This window comes from Hydra viridissima, unplaced genomic scaffold (genome assembly GCF_058129835.1).
Source record: "Hydra viridissima isolate aposymbiotic clone 2 unplaced genomic scaffold, HvirCarnegie_v1 scaffold_6, whole genome shotgun sequence".
Taxonomy (NCBI): domain Eukaryota; kingdom Metazoa; phylum Cnidaria; class Hydrozoa; order Anthoathecata; family Hydridae; genus Hydra; species Hydra viridissima.
In genome coordinates this window covers 9425044-9440010 of record NW_028324305.1, presented here as the reverse complement: position 1 = coordinate 9440010, position 14967 = coordinate 9425044, and the positions used below count along the sequence as shown (strand labels likewise).

The window sequence follows — 14967 nt, the reverse complement described above, 5'->3', positions numbered from 1 at the left end:
ATAAAGTATAACAGGTTTACTAAGTTTCAAATACGTGTGTGGTCATACAGGCCGTAGATTGGTTCCAAGATGCACAAGTTAAGCTTAACAAACGCTCTCTGTGGGTCACATTCCATGCAGTTCCCGTGCGGGCCCCTTCCAAAAATATTTCCCGTGCGGGCCCTTACCATTATTTCCCCCACCAGGTTTAACTGTTGGCATTTGATACTTAGGAGCAAGTCTTTCATCTTTCGGACGTCTCATGTCCTTGATACCATTGCTACCAAACATAAAAAACTTTGATTCTTTACTGAATAAGACTTTTGACCATTATTTGGAAGTCCAATGCATATGATCTTTTGCGAATTTCAATTAAGCTGAGCGATTATTTAATAAAATTAATTGTTTCTTGGCAGGACGATGACCAAACAAATTATGCTGACGCAGGCAACATTTTGTAGTATCTACGCTGCACTTAACAACACATTTATTGCTCGAAATGCTATTTAATTCGACAGCGCTTTTGCGGGGATCTTTTTTTGATTTTCTTACCAAAATTCTGTTTTGATGTTCTGTAGTTATCTTTGGCCTGCCTGAACGATGCTTGTTTTCAAGTGTCTTTTGGTTTCTATATCTCTTAACTAGCACGCTAATTGTTGATTTAGCCACATAAAGCTCAGAAATTTGCTTATAAGGAACCTTCTCTACAGTACATTTCATTAGATTTTTCTTTTCTCTTGACGATTACTTTGATTTTCCCATTATTTTTTAAATTCAAGTGAAGTTAAATATTATATCCAATAAATTAATTTTAGCATAAATACATTTTTCTTAATGAAACTTTAATTTTCTTAATGTAGGTACGTGTGCAAAATTCTTAAACTATTCAAATATTTCATTATTATACATCATTATAAAGAGCTTTAAATCAGTATTACGATGGTGAAAATTTCATAAAAAACTAATGATTCTACTAAAAGTTATGCCCATTTAAGTGACAAAAATTCATTATAAGGAATGCTTAAGAAAACTGCAACCAACTTAAAAAAATAGCGTTTGGCTTACGGTGGTTTTATGATAGAACTTCATTGTTTAGTTTTTAACGCATTACTTTGCCTCGGTTATATTTTTATTCAACTAATAACAGAATATGGTTTTTTTTGTGTGTAAATCATGTTTTGAATACTTTAAAAAAATCACCAATACTTTAAATAAAGTTTCATTCTTCTAAAAAACAATTTTTTAATGAATAAAAAAATAAAATATACAAAATGCTCATAATCGTGAATCCTCCCCCCTCCTCCCCAGCCTCTACAACAGAAGAATATTTGGTACCTTTACTGCGTGCAAAAATAGAATATGAGCGTGTCATTATTTTTTTATGAAATTTGGCAGGTAAATAGAAAATAGATATATAAAATTGATTCAAAAGTTAGAAAAAAAACCCATCATCCCTTTAATGTCAATTCACTTCCAGAACAGGAATGAAGTTTTCAATAGCAATGAAATCACTAAAAACGTTAGTAACTGCAAAAAAAAAACCAATTACAATAAACTTACAACACTCTACATCTCAAATATTATCTAAGTCAATATAAAATTCTAAAAAAAAGACGAGAAAAATCCATCCTTACGACACCTACCTCGAGCATGCGCTAAAAAAATGGTCACAGATTTTATCTTTAAAATCGGTGCCGTAAATCGCAGATACGCACGTACCTACTTAATGGCGTATGGAATTGTTAATAAACTTTTGCACGGTTATGTTTTCAATAAAAAATTTTATTTCTTCCTTCCATTACAGGTTATCATTTTTTTCAATAAATCATACTATATAATCACATTAAAATCACATTATAGGAATAATTATTAAAAATTTCATAAATTTTTAGTTAAAAGTCAAAATATTATGGCGAAAAAACTTGAAAAAGTTAGCTGTTTATAAACTTTTGCACGCTACTGTATGTATATTTTTTAAAGATACCTTTACTGCAGCACATCTGATAGGAAAATTTATTTGATGTTTCCAGTTATTGCTTTTTGAATCTGGAGCCTAAAGTTTTGCAAATTAAATTTACTCCGAAAATTACAAATTTTAGGTTGTATTGATTTGCAGAGGTCTTTTATCAAGTTGAAATCAATGCTTCCGTTATACCCAGCAAGCACACAACGTTGAAACTACGTTGAAATAACGTTGAAATAACGTTGATCAACGTCGATCAACGTTATTTCAACGTTGTGTGCTTGCTGGGTAGCTGCTTATTAATAAGCACTTTTGACATTTTGTGGAATTTGACTGGAGAGGTTTAAATAGCTGAGGGTGTGTTAATTTTTCTAGGAAATCTATAAGCGAGAGGGCCTTATTTAACAAGGGGGTAGGAAACATAATTACTGTTGTAGTTTTAATTAAAAAAAAAAAAAAAAAAAATTACCCCACTTTGCGTTAATCAAGGAGACAAGTATTTTATACCGAAAAAATCTTCTGATAAACAGTTTTGACTAGAGTAATGCCAATCTCTAACAAAACAAGTTCGGGTAGTCTTTTTCGGTCATAGCTTGATTCTGCTCTTCTATTTCTTCTCTCCTTGGTTCTCGTTGCTTAGTAACCTTTTGCGAAAGTTAATAAACGTGGGGTTTTTACTAAGGTGCGAAGGGATGGGAAAAAATCTAAAAAAAAAATAAGCAACCTGTCTCCTGTATTAAGCACCCGAGAGTATTAAATTAAACCTATTTATTAGTAGGACTAATGTCCTACTTGATAAATTGTTTGAAATACAACATCCACGAATTTACCATATTTGTTCGAAGATTGGCACCCTTCAATTGCTTATCTAAATTAAATAGAAAAATATTTAGTAGTGACTAGTTGTATTTTAACAAACTGCTTTAGTCAAAACAAATTCATTTTAAGTGGAGTTTTTAAAGGTAGAACTTTCAATTGCATCTATTTCAACTTCATTCTTTTCTTTCTTGCCCATCTCTTTAAGTTTCTACTTCATTAAAGTTCACTATTAGGTAACATCTACAAGTTTCCTTAGCATTTGGAGATTATGGGAAAGCTACTATTGCCTGTATGTTGCTAACTTTATTTTGATAAATTCGGTCTTAGAGTTTAAAATGCCTGAAATCTAATGCATCTATCAAGTTCAGTCAATGACGGTGACTGACTAGCAAGGTCAGATGATAACTTTCCATTTAAAGAGTTAGAAAAATCATTTAGTAAAAAGTTTGACAGCTCGCATTTCCTAAAACCTTCTTTAAAAAAGGTAAAATTCTTTTCATTTATCCAATGCAAACCAAATTAATGAGTTGTTAATCAAAGATGAGCCTATAGAGCACCTATTCCAATTTAGCCGCAATTTAAATACAAGATCTAATTAAAGTTTGGATCAGAATGTAACAAATATAAGACTTAAGTCTGGCACACCATGTAGTGAACAACATACTCTGTATGGATTTCACAAGGCTTAGAAGCATGTGTGCTATTGCAGTTATTGCAGTGTGTCAAACAACTAGTTTTAAAAATCCTGGATACAGATTAACCTTTTCATGCTCTAATTATTTTTCCATAACTAACATAACCAATAAAAAATCATTTACAAAATGACAGTGGTACAATGAAATGTTAAAGTAGACTTTTTCTACAGCCTTTTTCAACTCTCCTTTATAAAATAATACTGTTTTCAATCGGTTAGAATGCGCTAGACCATCCAATTTGAGTATTCGAATACTTGATATTCGAATATATTTGCGTGTTTTTTTTACTATTTGATATACGAATATTTTCTCCAATATTCGAATAATTTCAAAAATGTAAAGGCTTTTAAAAAAGTACTGTTAATTAAGCTTTTAAAAAAGTACTGTTAATTTCTCTTTTTGCAAACGAAAAAAATATTTCTCTTTTTGCAAACAGAAAAAATTCTTAGCATTTTTATATAACCTTGAAGTGGAAAACTTAAATTGCATTTTTGTATGGTTTTTATTTTGTGTGACATTATTTTTGTTTGCTTTTAGAAAACAGTCGTTTATTTTGATTGCTTAAAAATATAAATACATATTTGTTCCATAAAAAAAAAATCTTAATAATAATCTTAATAATAATAATTTTTAATATTTTGTGAATAAATAAATATAATATACAGTTAAATAAAAATAATATAATATACAATATGTGGTTGCATAATTTGAAGTGGTAAGTTAAAATTTTTTAGATTTTCTTAGATAATTCATTTCTGGTTTTTTTAGCCATGTCAAAAAAATCCAAGGTATGGGAGTTTTTTAAGAAAGACGAAAAAAATATTGGTGAAGATATGCTATGATTAATCATTTGAAGCTACGGCACAACATATTGATATCTAAATCGGTATCAAATGACAATGATGGAGAAAATAATATTCCTAAGAAAAAACAAAATACTGAAATAAGTAATATTTGGCCATTTGTAAAAAAAGAATCTTTAAATGAAATATTGTCAAAAGTCGCAGCTTTTGATGGAATGGCTATCACAGCAATGAGTAAATCCCAAGCTATAGCTGGTTACGTGCAACAAAAAGGTTATAAAATGCCGAAAAGTCCGACAACTATTTCAAAATGCATCAATAGCTTTTATAAAGAAAAATGTGTTGAACTGCGGGAAAAATTTGAAAAATTAAAAACAGCAAATCGTAAATTTGCTATTACTGTGGATGAATGGACAGATTGTACTATTTTACGTTATGTAAACGTAACAGCTCATGTGATTAGAATAGACTCAAATACAATTGAATGCTATGTTCTGGGTTTAACGGAAATATTTAAGCAGGCAATTAAACATTTGGTTGAAGCTAAGTTAGCAGACTTTGGGATTTTCTTAAAAAATGATGTTATTGTATCTACTAACGATGCAGCTGCCGTAATGAAAAAATATGGCAATATATTAGGTGTTTTAAATCAACTTTGCCATAATCACGCGCTTCATTTAGCCGTGATGGATTGTTTTTATATACCAAAAAATTCTATTCGCAATGAAGTGTTAGACGATACCGAAGATTTTGTTGATGAAGATGTAGAAGAAGATTCCACAGAAGATTAGTGCTCTGATTAAAATTTGGTGTTTATTGAGGAAGATGAATATGATATGACGTTAGATTTTGATCAAATTATTAACAGGTTAAGAGGTGTTATAAGAATGTTTAAAAAATCGGCTACAAAGTATTCTATTTTGCAACAAAATATAGCTCAAAAAATGGGGAAAAAACTCAAGTTAAAATTAGACATAAAAACACGATTGAATTCTTTGAGTGTAATGATTCGACGATTTTAAATTCTATCAGAATGTGTTAAATCCTTAGTCGAATTGAATATTGATCCAATTCCAGAAAATGATAATTTTGCGCTACAAAACCTTGTTGATGTTCTGGCACCAGTTGAAACTGCTGTTACTGAATTAAGTAAAAATGATGCAAATCTCATAACTGCTGAAGGAGTTTACAAATTTTTGTTTGAAAAGTTGCAACCAATGCAAACTAATATAGCAAAAAAACTGATACATGCGATCAAAATTAGGATGGATGAAAGAAGAGATCCAGTTTTAATGACATTGATCATTTATCTGCAGAGTGGAAATATACCAAGTTCTAACGCTCATTTTAAATATTCCTCAAAAAATGCAGCAATATTATTTGCTGTTAAAGTTATGGAACAAATATATCCACAAATGTTTGAAGAAGAGCAAATTAATAATGATTCTACCTCATCTGATGCAGATGATTTAATAGAATTAACATCACCAGTTGCAAAAAGAACTCCAAAATGCAATAAGTTCTATTACAGAACCAAAAAACTGTCATGTTAGCAATCGCAGCGAAATTGATAAATATATTGAATTGAAGAAAGAATTTCGTCAATTGGATTCTTTTAAAAAACGGTCGACAACGCTGGACGTTTTGTATAACGCTTTAATAACAATACACCCTACCTCAACAGCTTCTGAAAGAGCATTCTCAACAGCAGGTGCAATTAAAACGAAAAGAAGAACAAGTCTAAATTTCGAAACATTCAATTCTCTTTTATTTTTAAAATATATGTTTTTAGAAAAAAAATAATACATATATAAAATAATAAAATCGTTCATAATAAAATATAAAACACTTTTATAATTATTTTATAATATTATAATTATTATTTTTTATTTTTTTAACATGTCTTTTAACTTTTTGATAAATTATTCGAGTATTCGATTACTCGAATATTTTCAGATTTTTCTATTTGATATTCGAATAGTTGAAAAGCTCGAATAGCTGGATGGTCTAGAATGCACTATCTGCATTGGGGAAGCTTAGTTTAATTTGTTGTTATAAAACAACCCAGCGCATGAAAGGGTTAAGTACCATCACAAAATTTTAAGTTCAATTTATTGAAAGGTATATCAACGATGGAGAGGTGCTTCACTTCTAGAACAAAGTCTTTTAGAAAATTATCTACAGGATGATAAATTTACTAAAGTGTAAAGCAAAAATAAAAACTACAAAAAGAAATTTATCATAATTATATAACCTATCATAAGTCATTTCTTAAAAAAGTATATATATATGGTTGGTTACTTTCTCCCTGATCTGGACTTTATACTGGATAGGAGCACAACTAAAGGGGTAGTAGCTGTATATAGAGCCCTGCATTATTGTTTAAATGTGACACTCAAAAAAAATTTTAGTTAATCATAAAATTGCGTTTTAATCATTATTATGTTGATTTTTTCATAATTGATTGAATTGCAGACAATTCAATGCAAAAGTAGGATAGTGGATTTATGCATTACTGCCAATATGAAGTAGAACAAGACTAATCAACCCATTATAATATTGATTTTATGTTTTGTTTAAATAATTTTTTTTTACCAAGTATAAATGAGTTTCAATTTTATTAGTTAATTTTAACTATTTATTTAAAAATGCAATCGTTCTATATAATATACCCTTTTTCAAATGTAAATATGTAAGCATTTGTAACTCAAAATAACTTACCGTGATATTTTTCTGTTCGATAAACTTTGTTATTGTATTTGGTTTCCATTTTTTTCATTACATTATTTGTTTGCGTCTTTATTTGTGGGATTATATATATATATATATATATATATATATATATATATATATATATATATATATATATATATATATATATATTTGTGATTAGTAAAAGACTTCTTCACTTGAGAGTGCTCAATAGCCTGCTGGCAAGAGCAATTACATAGAAGATAAAGCGAAGGATGACAACTTTGTTGGTACTTAAAGTTTCATACCGACGTACCGGCAATCATCAGCCAAAATACATAATGAAAAAAACGTTACAAAAAGAAAACATTAAAGAAAAACGAAAAAACCGTTAAAATGTCGTTAAAAAAGAAATGTTCTTATTAATGGCTTCAAATTAGTCTTTACTGTCAAATGACGCAAGCATGTATTTATTCATTTAAACATAAAGCGCATCTTCTTGTGCTTGGTTGATAAGGCTGGCATTTCCTGATTATACTCCATTTAATAAAAGGTTTTCCGTTTTTCTCTTTTATTCGCCACACTTCCTTGGATAGTTCGGTGTCGTTTTAGTATCTTACAGTATTGAACGACTTAATGTGGTTTGCATAACGTAATTTAAAAGGTGGTTCACTTATGCCAATATATATTTTATCTAAATAGTTCGGAAGGTCTGAAGAAATAACAGCTTTGTAAAGTATGTTTTCTGTTAGGCAAAGTTGATTTAGGGGACAATGCAACCTGTTGATACAATTGCAGGATTTCTTATTTTGATCTTCAATATCTTCGATGATTTTTTGGTTATGCCAGTTTATTATAGATTTTAAATTCGGTATGCAGCTGTAACTGACTTTCAAAGTGTTTCTATTGAATATTTTGTTCAAAATATGCTTAGATGGAAAATGTTTGTCTACCAAATTAAGAAATGTGAAATGTGTTTGAAATGTGAAATGTGAAATGTGTTTGGCTGTTTTCGAAAACCTAAGTGGCCCAGAATTGGAAAAATTCAAGAAAACAATCACAAAAATGCTTAAAGAATATGGAATAAAGAAAAGTTTGTTTTTTTTAACAAATTATTATGAGCAATAAAAAAATTTTATCAAAAGTTCATTAGAAACGTTTAAAGCGTTTAAAATTTTAAAAAATATTCGAATATTAATTGCTGTTTGTGAGATTTATTTTTATACTTTGAGTTAGAAAAATCCTGTTTAAATTTGAAATCAAATTTGTGAAACGTCTGTCCTAACAACTAAAAGAAGAGTGAAAAATATGAATGTTAATTCTATTTTTAAAAATATTCGATCAGGCTAATGACTTAATGGGAGATGTAAATCAAAATGATAATTTATCAGAACTTATCAATTTGAGAGAGACTGCAAATGATAGATTCGAGAGAATTAAAGTTCTAGTTCAAATTTCATTGTTGATCGAAGATGCAGATGAAATGCAAATTAATGATGATTTAGCAATCAAATTTAAATTGAGTATTAAACGTTAAACTTTAAATTCTAAACTAACGTTTGAAAATAACAAGCCAATCAAACTTCTGACTTTGAAAATAGAAGCATTTGACGGAAATTGGGGAAATTGGCAATCCTTTTTGGAGAAATTTGACTGTGCAATTAATGATGCAAAAAATGATAATTTAAGTAACATTCAAAAAATGACATATATAAGAAACTTGGTTCACGGACAAGCCTATTCTGCAATTAATGTTCTGTTCTTTTTAAATGACAATTATATTATAGCCTTAGACATTTTAAAATAGCGATTTTCAAATAAATATTTGACGGTTTCCTTTTATATGGGAAAACTTTTAAAGCTTGAACGAATAAACAGTATTAAAAATGTCAATTCAATGAGAAACCTTATAGACACTGTTGAAGTTCAGATTAGTAGTTTAGAAAATATTGATATTGATTCTTCAATGTATGGATCTTTTCTTGTTCCTATTATACTTGAAAAGCTTCCTGAAGAACTGAATTTAATTATAAGTGTTAAGCTTAGTGATGAAGGAACCTGGGAAAATATTGATGTGTTCCATGTATTTAAATCTGAATTAAGAGCATGTGAACGCACAAGTTCCTTTCTCATACTTTATCTTTTATTGCCAGCACATTTCATTCAAGTGAGCAATCAAGTCATAGATAGAAGATTTATAACTATAAGGAAAATGATTTTTATTCACCTTTCTGTTTAATTCGAGAAAATAATCATAAATCGCATCAGTGTAAAATAGTAACAAACATTACGGATTGAAAAAAAGGTTTTAAGCGATAAAAGATATTGCTTTCGTTGTCTTTGTAATGGGCATTTTAGAAATAAGTGTTCCTCAAAATAAAAATGTTTTAAATGTAATCGTTTTCATCGTGTATTAATTTGTGACGTTGACAGTAGAGATTATAAATATATTAACAACAAGACCAGAGATATTAAGGATGCCGAGTTGGCTTCAGTTGCGAGTACCTCCGTTCTTTCTTCTTCTAAGTCTATTCTTCAACCAACTAAAACCGTTTTATTACAAGCAGCTTTAGCTACTGTTAAAAATGAAAAACATTCCATTTATGCTACATGCAGACTTTTATCGACAATTCTTCGCAACCAAGCTATATTACTCCCAAAACACGTTTCAAACTAAATCTGAAACGTATTGGTAGTAAGGAAGTTAACATTAAAACATTTGGACACGGTAGTATTTCTGAGATCTTAGAAAAAGTAAGGGTTTCTATTGAAAGTATTTATAGGTATTTTATAAATATTGAATGTTTTGTGAAAGACATGTTTTCCTTGATGTGAAAAATACATTAATATAGCTTGTAATAATTATAAACATCTTAAGGGTCTAAGATTATTAATTCTAAGGAAAATTATCAGTCAATAGTTAAATAGGTGCTAATTTTTATTGGAACTTCATGAAAAATTAAATTATTATGGGTGTTAACGGTCCAGTAGCGATTAAATCTAAAGTTAGATATATAATAAGCGGATTCATGATGGTTAATAGAAATCAAGTTGATAATTCAACTGTTTTATCATTTCATGTGTTTAAAGTCGCGTCAGAGTTAAACGGCGAAAAAATTTTGATTAAAAAGAATTTGAATTTATTATGTGAGGATTCCAAAATTAGTGAGGATGATGTGGTTGCGCATAAAAATTTTCTTAAAAATATCAAATTGAATGGTGCAATGTATGAAGTCGAATTGCCGTTTAAGTCAAATTATCTAGTGATTGGAAATAACAATAAGTTATGTAAATCAAGATTTTTAGCATGAGAGAAAAAATTTACAGACGATGGAGGTTTCTTTTCATCTTACTATAATATCATTAAGGATCAATTTGTTAAAGGTGTTGTAATCGAGAAAGTCTCTAATTTTGAAAGTAACATTATTGACGTGGATTATCTTCCTCACCGTCCAGTTATTCGGGAAGATAAACTAACTTCAAAATTGCTTACAGTTTTTGATGTAAGTTCTTCCAACTCTGGTCCTTCGTTAAATGAATGTTTATTTTCAGAACCATCCCTTACAACATTTAGTATACTATTATGTTTTCGTGCGAAGAGAATCGCCTTTATTGCTGACATTGAAAAAGCGTTTTTGAACATTGCATAAGCTAAAAAACATCATGACTTTGGAAGATTTAATTGGTATAAAGACTTGTTTTATTTAGACCAGGGATGGCCAAAACGTGGCTCGCGAGTCGCATGCGGCTCTTTAAATTTCATTTCGACTCTTCGTATTGACTTTACTTAATCGCAAAACTTATTTTTTTGAAATAGATAAAGTAAATACTAACAATAATTCACTTTGCATCAGCAGTAAGAAAAGAAAAATTGATGACGAGAAAAGAATATTTAATGAAGATTGGACAGAAAAATTTGCATTTATTGAAAAAGGAAATAAACCGATTTGTTTAATTTGTAATAAAGAACTTGCTCACAACAACTCAGGGAATATTAAACACCACTATGAAACTAAACATATAAGTTTTTCCAAGGAATGTCCATTAAATTCAGACTACAGGAAAAATAGAATTGAATTGCTCAAAAAGATAATTAACAATCAAATAAATGCTTCATCTTTCAGTAAAGAATCAATTATTTCTACAGAAGCAAGTTTTGTTATAGCATGGAAAATTGCAAGAGTAAAACATCCTTACACTGATGGAGAATTAGAAAAAATTGTAAAGCAAAATATTTCAGATGTGCTCATAGTTTTAGATCCTAAAAATAGAAAAATCCAAAGATTAATTTCACAGATTCCTATTTCTCAAAATTCAATTGAAAGAAGAATATGAGATAGGTGCTGATATTGAGCAGCACTTGTTGAATGACTTAAAAAACTGTGAAGCATTCGGTTTATCTCTAGATGAACCAACAGATGTTTAAGATAAATCTCAAATGTCAGTATTTGTTAGGTATGTAACATCAGATGCAATTTTGAAAGAAGAATTACTAGATTTGGTTGAACTAAATGATACAACTTGTGGAGTTGATATAAAGAAACTCTTAAAACAGTTCTACTTAAAGCCAATGCACCTATCAACAAGCTTGCTAGTGTACAGGTGGTGCACCAGCAATGGTTGGCAAACATGTTGGATTTATTGGTTTATTAAAAAAAGATCCTAAGTATCCAGAGTTCATTCCAGTTCATTGGTTGGTTCACTGTGAACATTTAGTAGCAAAACATTTTAATTTCCTATGCTGTACGGTGGCTTTCAAGTAGTGATGCTTTTTGTAAGTTCGTAGAATTGTTAGAACCAGTTAAATCTTTTTTGATTGAAAGAAAAAGACTTGAAATTCTTGATGATATGAATTTTTTGAAAGATATTTTGTTTTTGACTGATATAATGCAACATTTACAAAGTCTGAATTTGTCTCTTCAGGGAAATGAAAATGTTATACCTGATCTTGCTCAGACTAATTTTAGTTTTCAAAAAAAATTACCCTTTTTTAGAGAGATCTTTTTTTAAAAACCTTTAACCATTTTTCTTAAATGAAGAAGATGATTATTTCTAATCCTTCAATTCAGTATGATGACCATAATATTGAATCATACAGGGAAAAATAACAGAATTTACTAAAAGACTTTCAAAAAATGTTTATAGATTTGCATGCACTTAAATCATCTTTAGGATTTATAATAAATCCTTTTTTAATTGATATTATTGGTGATGGTTTTCCAATTCCATCAAACATAGTTGAAGAAGCATCTTAATTTGAAACAGAACTATTAGGTCTCCAAGAAGATCAAAATCTTCTGATGCTGCATAAAACACTAACTTTGTTAGAATTTTGGAAGATAGTGCCTGAAATTAAGTATCCCCTAATAAAAAAGATTAGCATAAAATTTATTTCAATTTTTTGTTCAACATACACATGTGAATCTTTATTTTCCACTATGAAATTTGTCAAATCAAGGTATCGTATATAATTACTTAGAACAGCAACTACAAGCTTGAAGCCAGATTTTAAGAGACTTACTAGTAAAGTTCAGAATCTTAGTGCCTGATTGGAAAATTCATAACTGTTTGTAATTTTGTTACTTTTTTAAAAACTTATGATGTGAATATGCTTCTTAAAACAATTCTATAACTAGTTTTTCTTGTGTGAGAGTAAAAGGGAATCAGATTTTTATTTAACTTGATATAAATGAGTTTTTCGAAACACTCAAGATAATTTGAAATTCTAAACAAGCTTACATTTAAAGTAAAGTTTTTGCCTTTGAAAAACTTTTTTTTTAAATTTAGACATAAAAACTACTAGTAAGCATAAAATTTGTACACAAAAGGTTTTTTAGAAAAATTTCTTTAAAAAGATTTATTTCTTTTCATAAAAATTTAAGTTTAACTTTATGGTGTATTTTACAGCACTTACTTTGCCACCAGTTTCTAATTTTTTTGTAAGGCAAAATATCTTAAAAAAAGAATGCAGAAAAATTTTCTTAACGAATTATTTAATGCGGCTCTTTGGTTCACGTAAGTATTTGAATGCGGCTCTCGTGCCAAAAAGTATGGCCAGCGCTGATTTAGACGTTAATAATTTTAAAAATGCTAATTTAAGCATATACAGATTGTCCAGAGTATTGTTCGGAGTAACTTCGTCTTCTTTTTTATTTTCTGCGTAATTAATTAATCACGCTGCCGGGTGATTTAAGGCATGTCTGACTCTAGTCAGTGTTCGGTTGCACCACTAAACATTTCTTTTAAGCATATTTTTTTTTGGCGAATAATTCAATAAAATGAAAGTTACTAGGCAAAAGCTGTTAAAAATTAAAATGTTGGTTTTTTACGACGATATGGGTTATGACGGATTTTGTCTTTTCTGAAAAAGGAGAATATCTTTAAAAATAAATAATATTGAGCTCTAAGCACAACCTTTTCAGTAATGTTCAGTCTAGTACACTTTGATAATTGTTATTACCCATTTGTAAAGCTTGTGATTTGTGAAACGATTAGAAAATCCGACGATTTTTATGAACTTCCGGCGTCGCCCCTAAAACGACGAAAAGGAGCGAATATCGTTTACGACACTTTGAGATATTAAGTCGATCAGCGTTTTTCAAGTGTTTTTTTTTTGTTTTTTTTTTTTGTTTTTTTTTATGTAAAACCGTGTGATCAAATTTACATTTTTACTTGACAACATCAGGTTGTAATCAAATAACAAATGTTGAAATCTGGTAGAGGTAATAACTATAGGAAATTAGTCTCTTCTGCCGTGGTAAAAAAAAAACTATAAAAAGATCAGTAAATAAAAATATCAGTAATGAGAAAAAAAATCTTATAAAGCCAATCTTTTTTGCTTGTTTGATTATTTGTTGACCTGTGTTTAAGAGATTTAAACTGGCCTATGAAACTTTAGATTTTTAAATATTTACTAGCTGTTTCAAGCAATACAATAATCGTTTTCTACTTTGAAAGTTTTACATGAAAATATATCAAACCATTTGTCTTGTTGCTATGTTTATCTTTTTGTTTTTGGCTTATACTTGAAACTGAATTAAATGTTTCACTTAATCTTTTCTAATTTTTATGATTCGTTTTCTGTGTAATATACTTGGTATATGTTAACCCAGTTTAGCTTAAGACGTTAAAAATATAAATACTTGCAAGTACATACATACATACATACCTACATACATACATACACACACACACATACATACATACATACATACATACATACATACATACATACATACATACATACATACATACATACATACATACATACATACATACATACATACATACATACATACATACATACATACATACATACATACATACATACATACATACATACATACATACATACATACATACATACATACATACATACATACATACATACATACATACATACATACATACATACATACATACATACATACATACATACATACATACATACATACATACATACATACATACATACATACATACATACATACATACATACATACATACATACATACATACATACATACATACATACATACATACATACATACATACATACATACATACATACATACATACATACATATGTTTTTCATCAATTATTTGCCTTTAATCAACTTGAAGTTTTAATTGGTCTAAATAAAACCTATACAAATATAAGAGGGAAATTTTTAAAATTGCTTCCTTGAATTCCATTTAATTTTTTTTTTTTTTCATTGTATGATAACTATATTAAATTGTGTATAATTCAAGGTGCTGGATTAATACTGACAATTTTTTAATCCTTGTTTCTCATAGGACAATGAAATATAAATATCGAGCACTCTTCAAAACGTGATATATGTGAATGAGATTATTAAGCAGATAGTTTCATAGCCAAAGTAAGAAATGACAATGTTAAATACTAATTAATCTTTTTTTTCCAATAATTGATCACTTTAAATACTTGTGTTAAATCTCACAATAAGGTTTTGCTAAATTTCATTCTTCTGTTCAGCTTCTCCATTGTTAATTTTTA

The 14967-nt window shown here is 28.9% G+C and overlaps 1 protein-coding gene across 1 annotated transcript; it reads right to left on the bottom strand.

Annotated features, from left to right (window-relative positions):
• Positions 1 to 351: 351 nt before the first annotated feature.
• Positions 352 to 699, bottom strand: LOC149886943 (uncharacterized). The gene has a single exon (XM_090091454.1). It carries the CDS (start codon positions 697 to 699, stop codon positions 352 to 354), a length of 348 nt encoding a protein of 115 aa, XP_089947580.1.
• Between the last annotated feature and the right edge of the window lie 14268 nt (positions 700 to 14967).

Bases quoted from the DNA above. Each gene is read 5' to 3' on its own strand.
- LOC149886943 (XM_090091454.1), bottom strand. From the start codon at position 699: ATGAAATGTACTGTAGAGAAGGTTCCTTATAAGCAAATTTCTGAGCTT.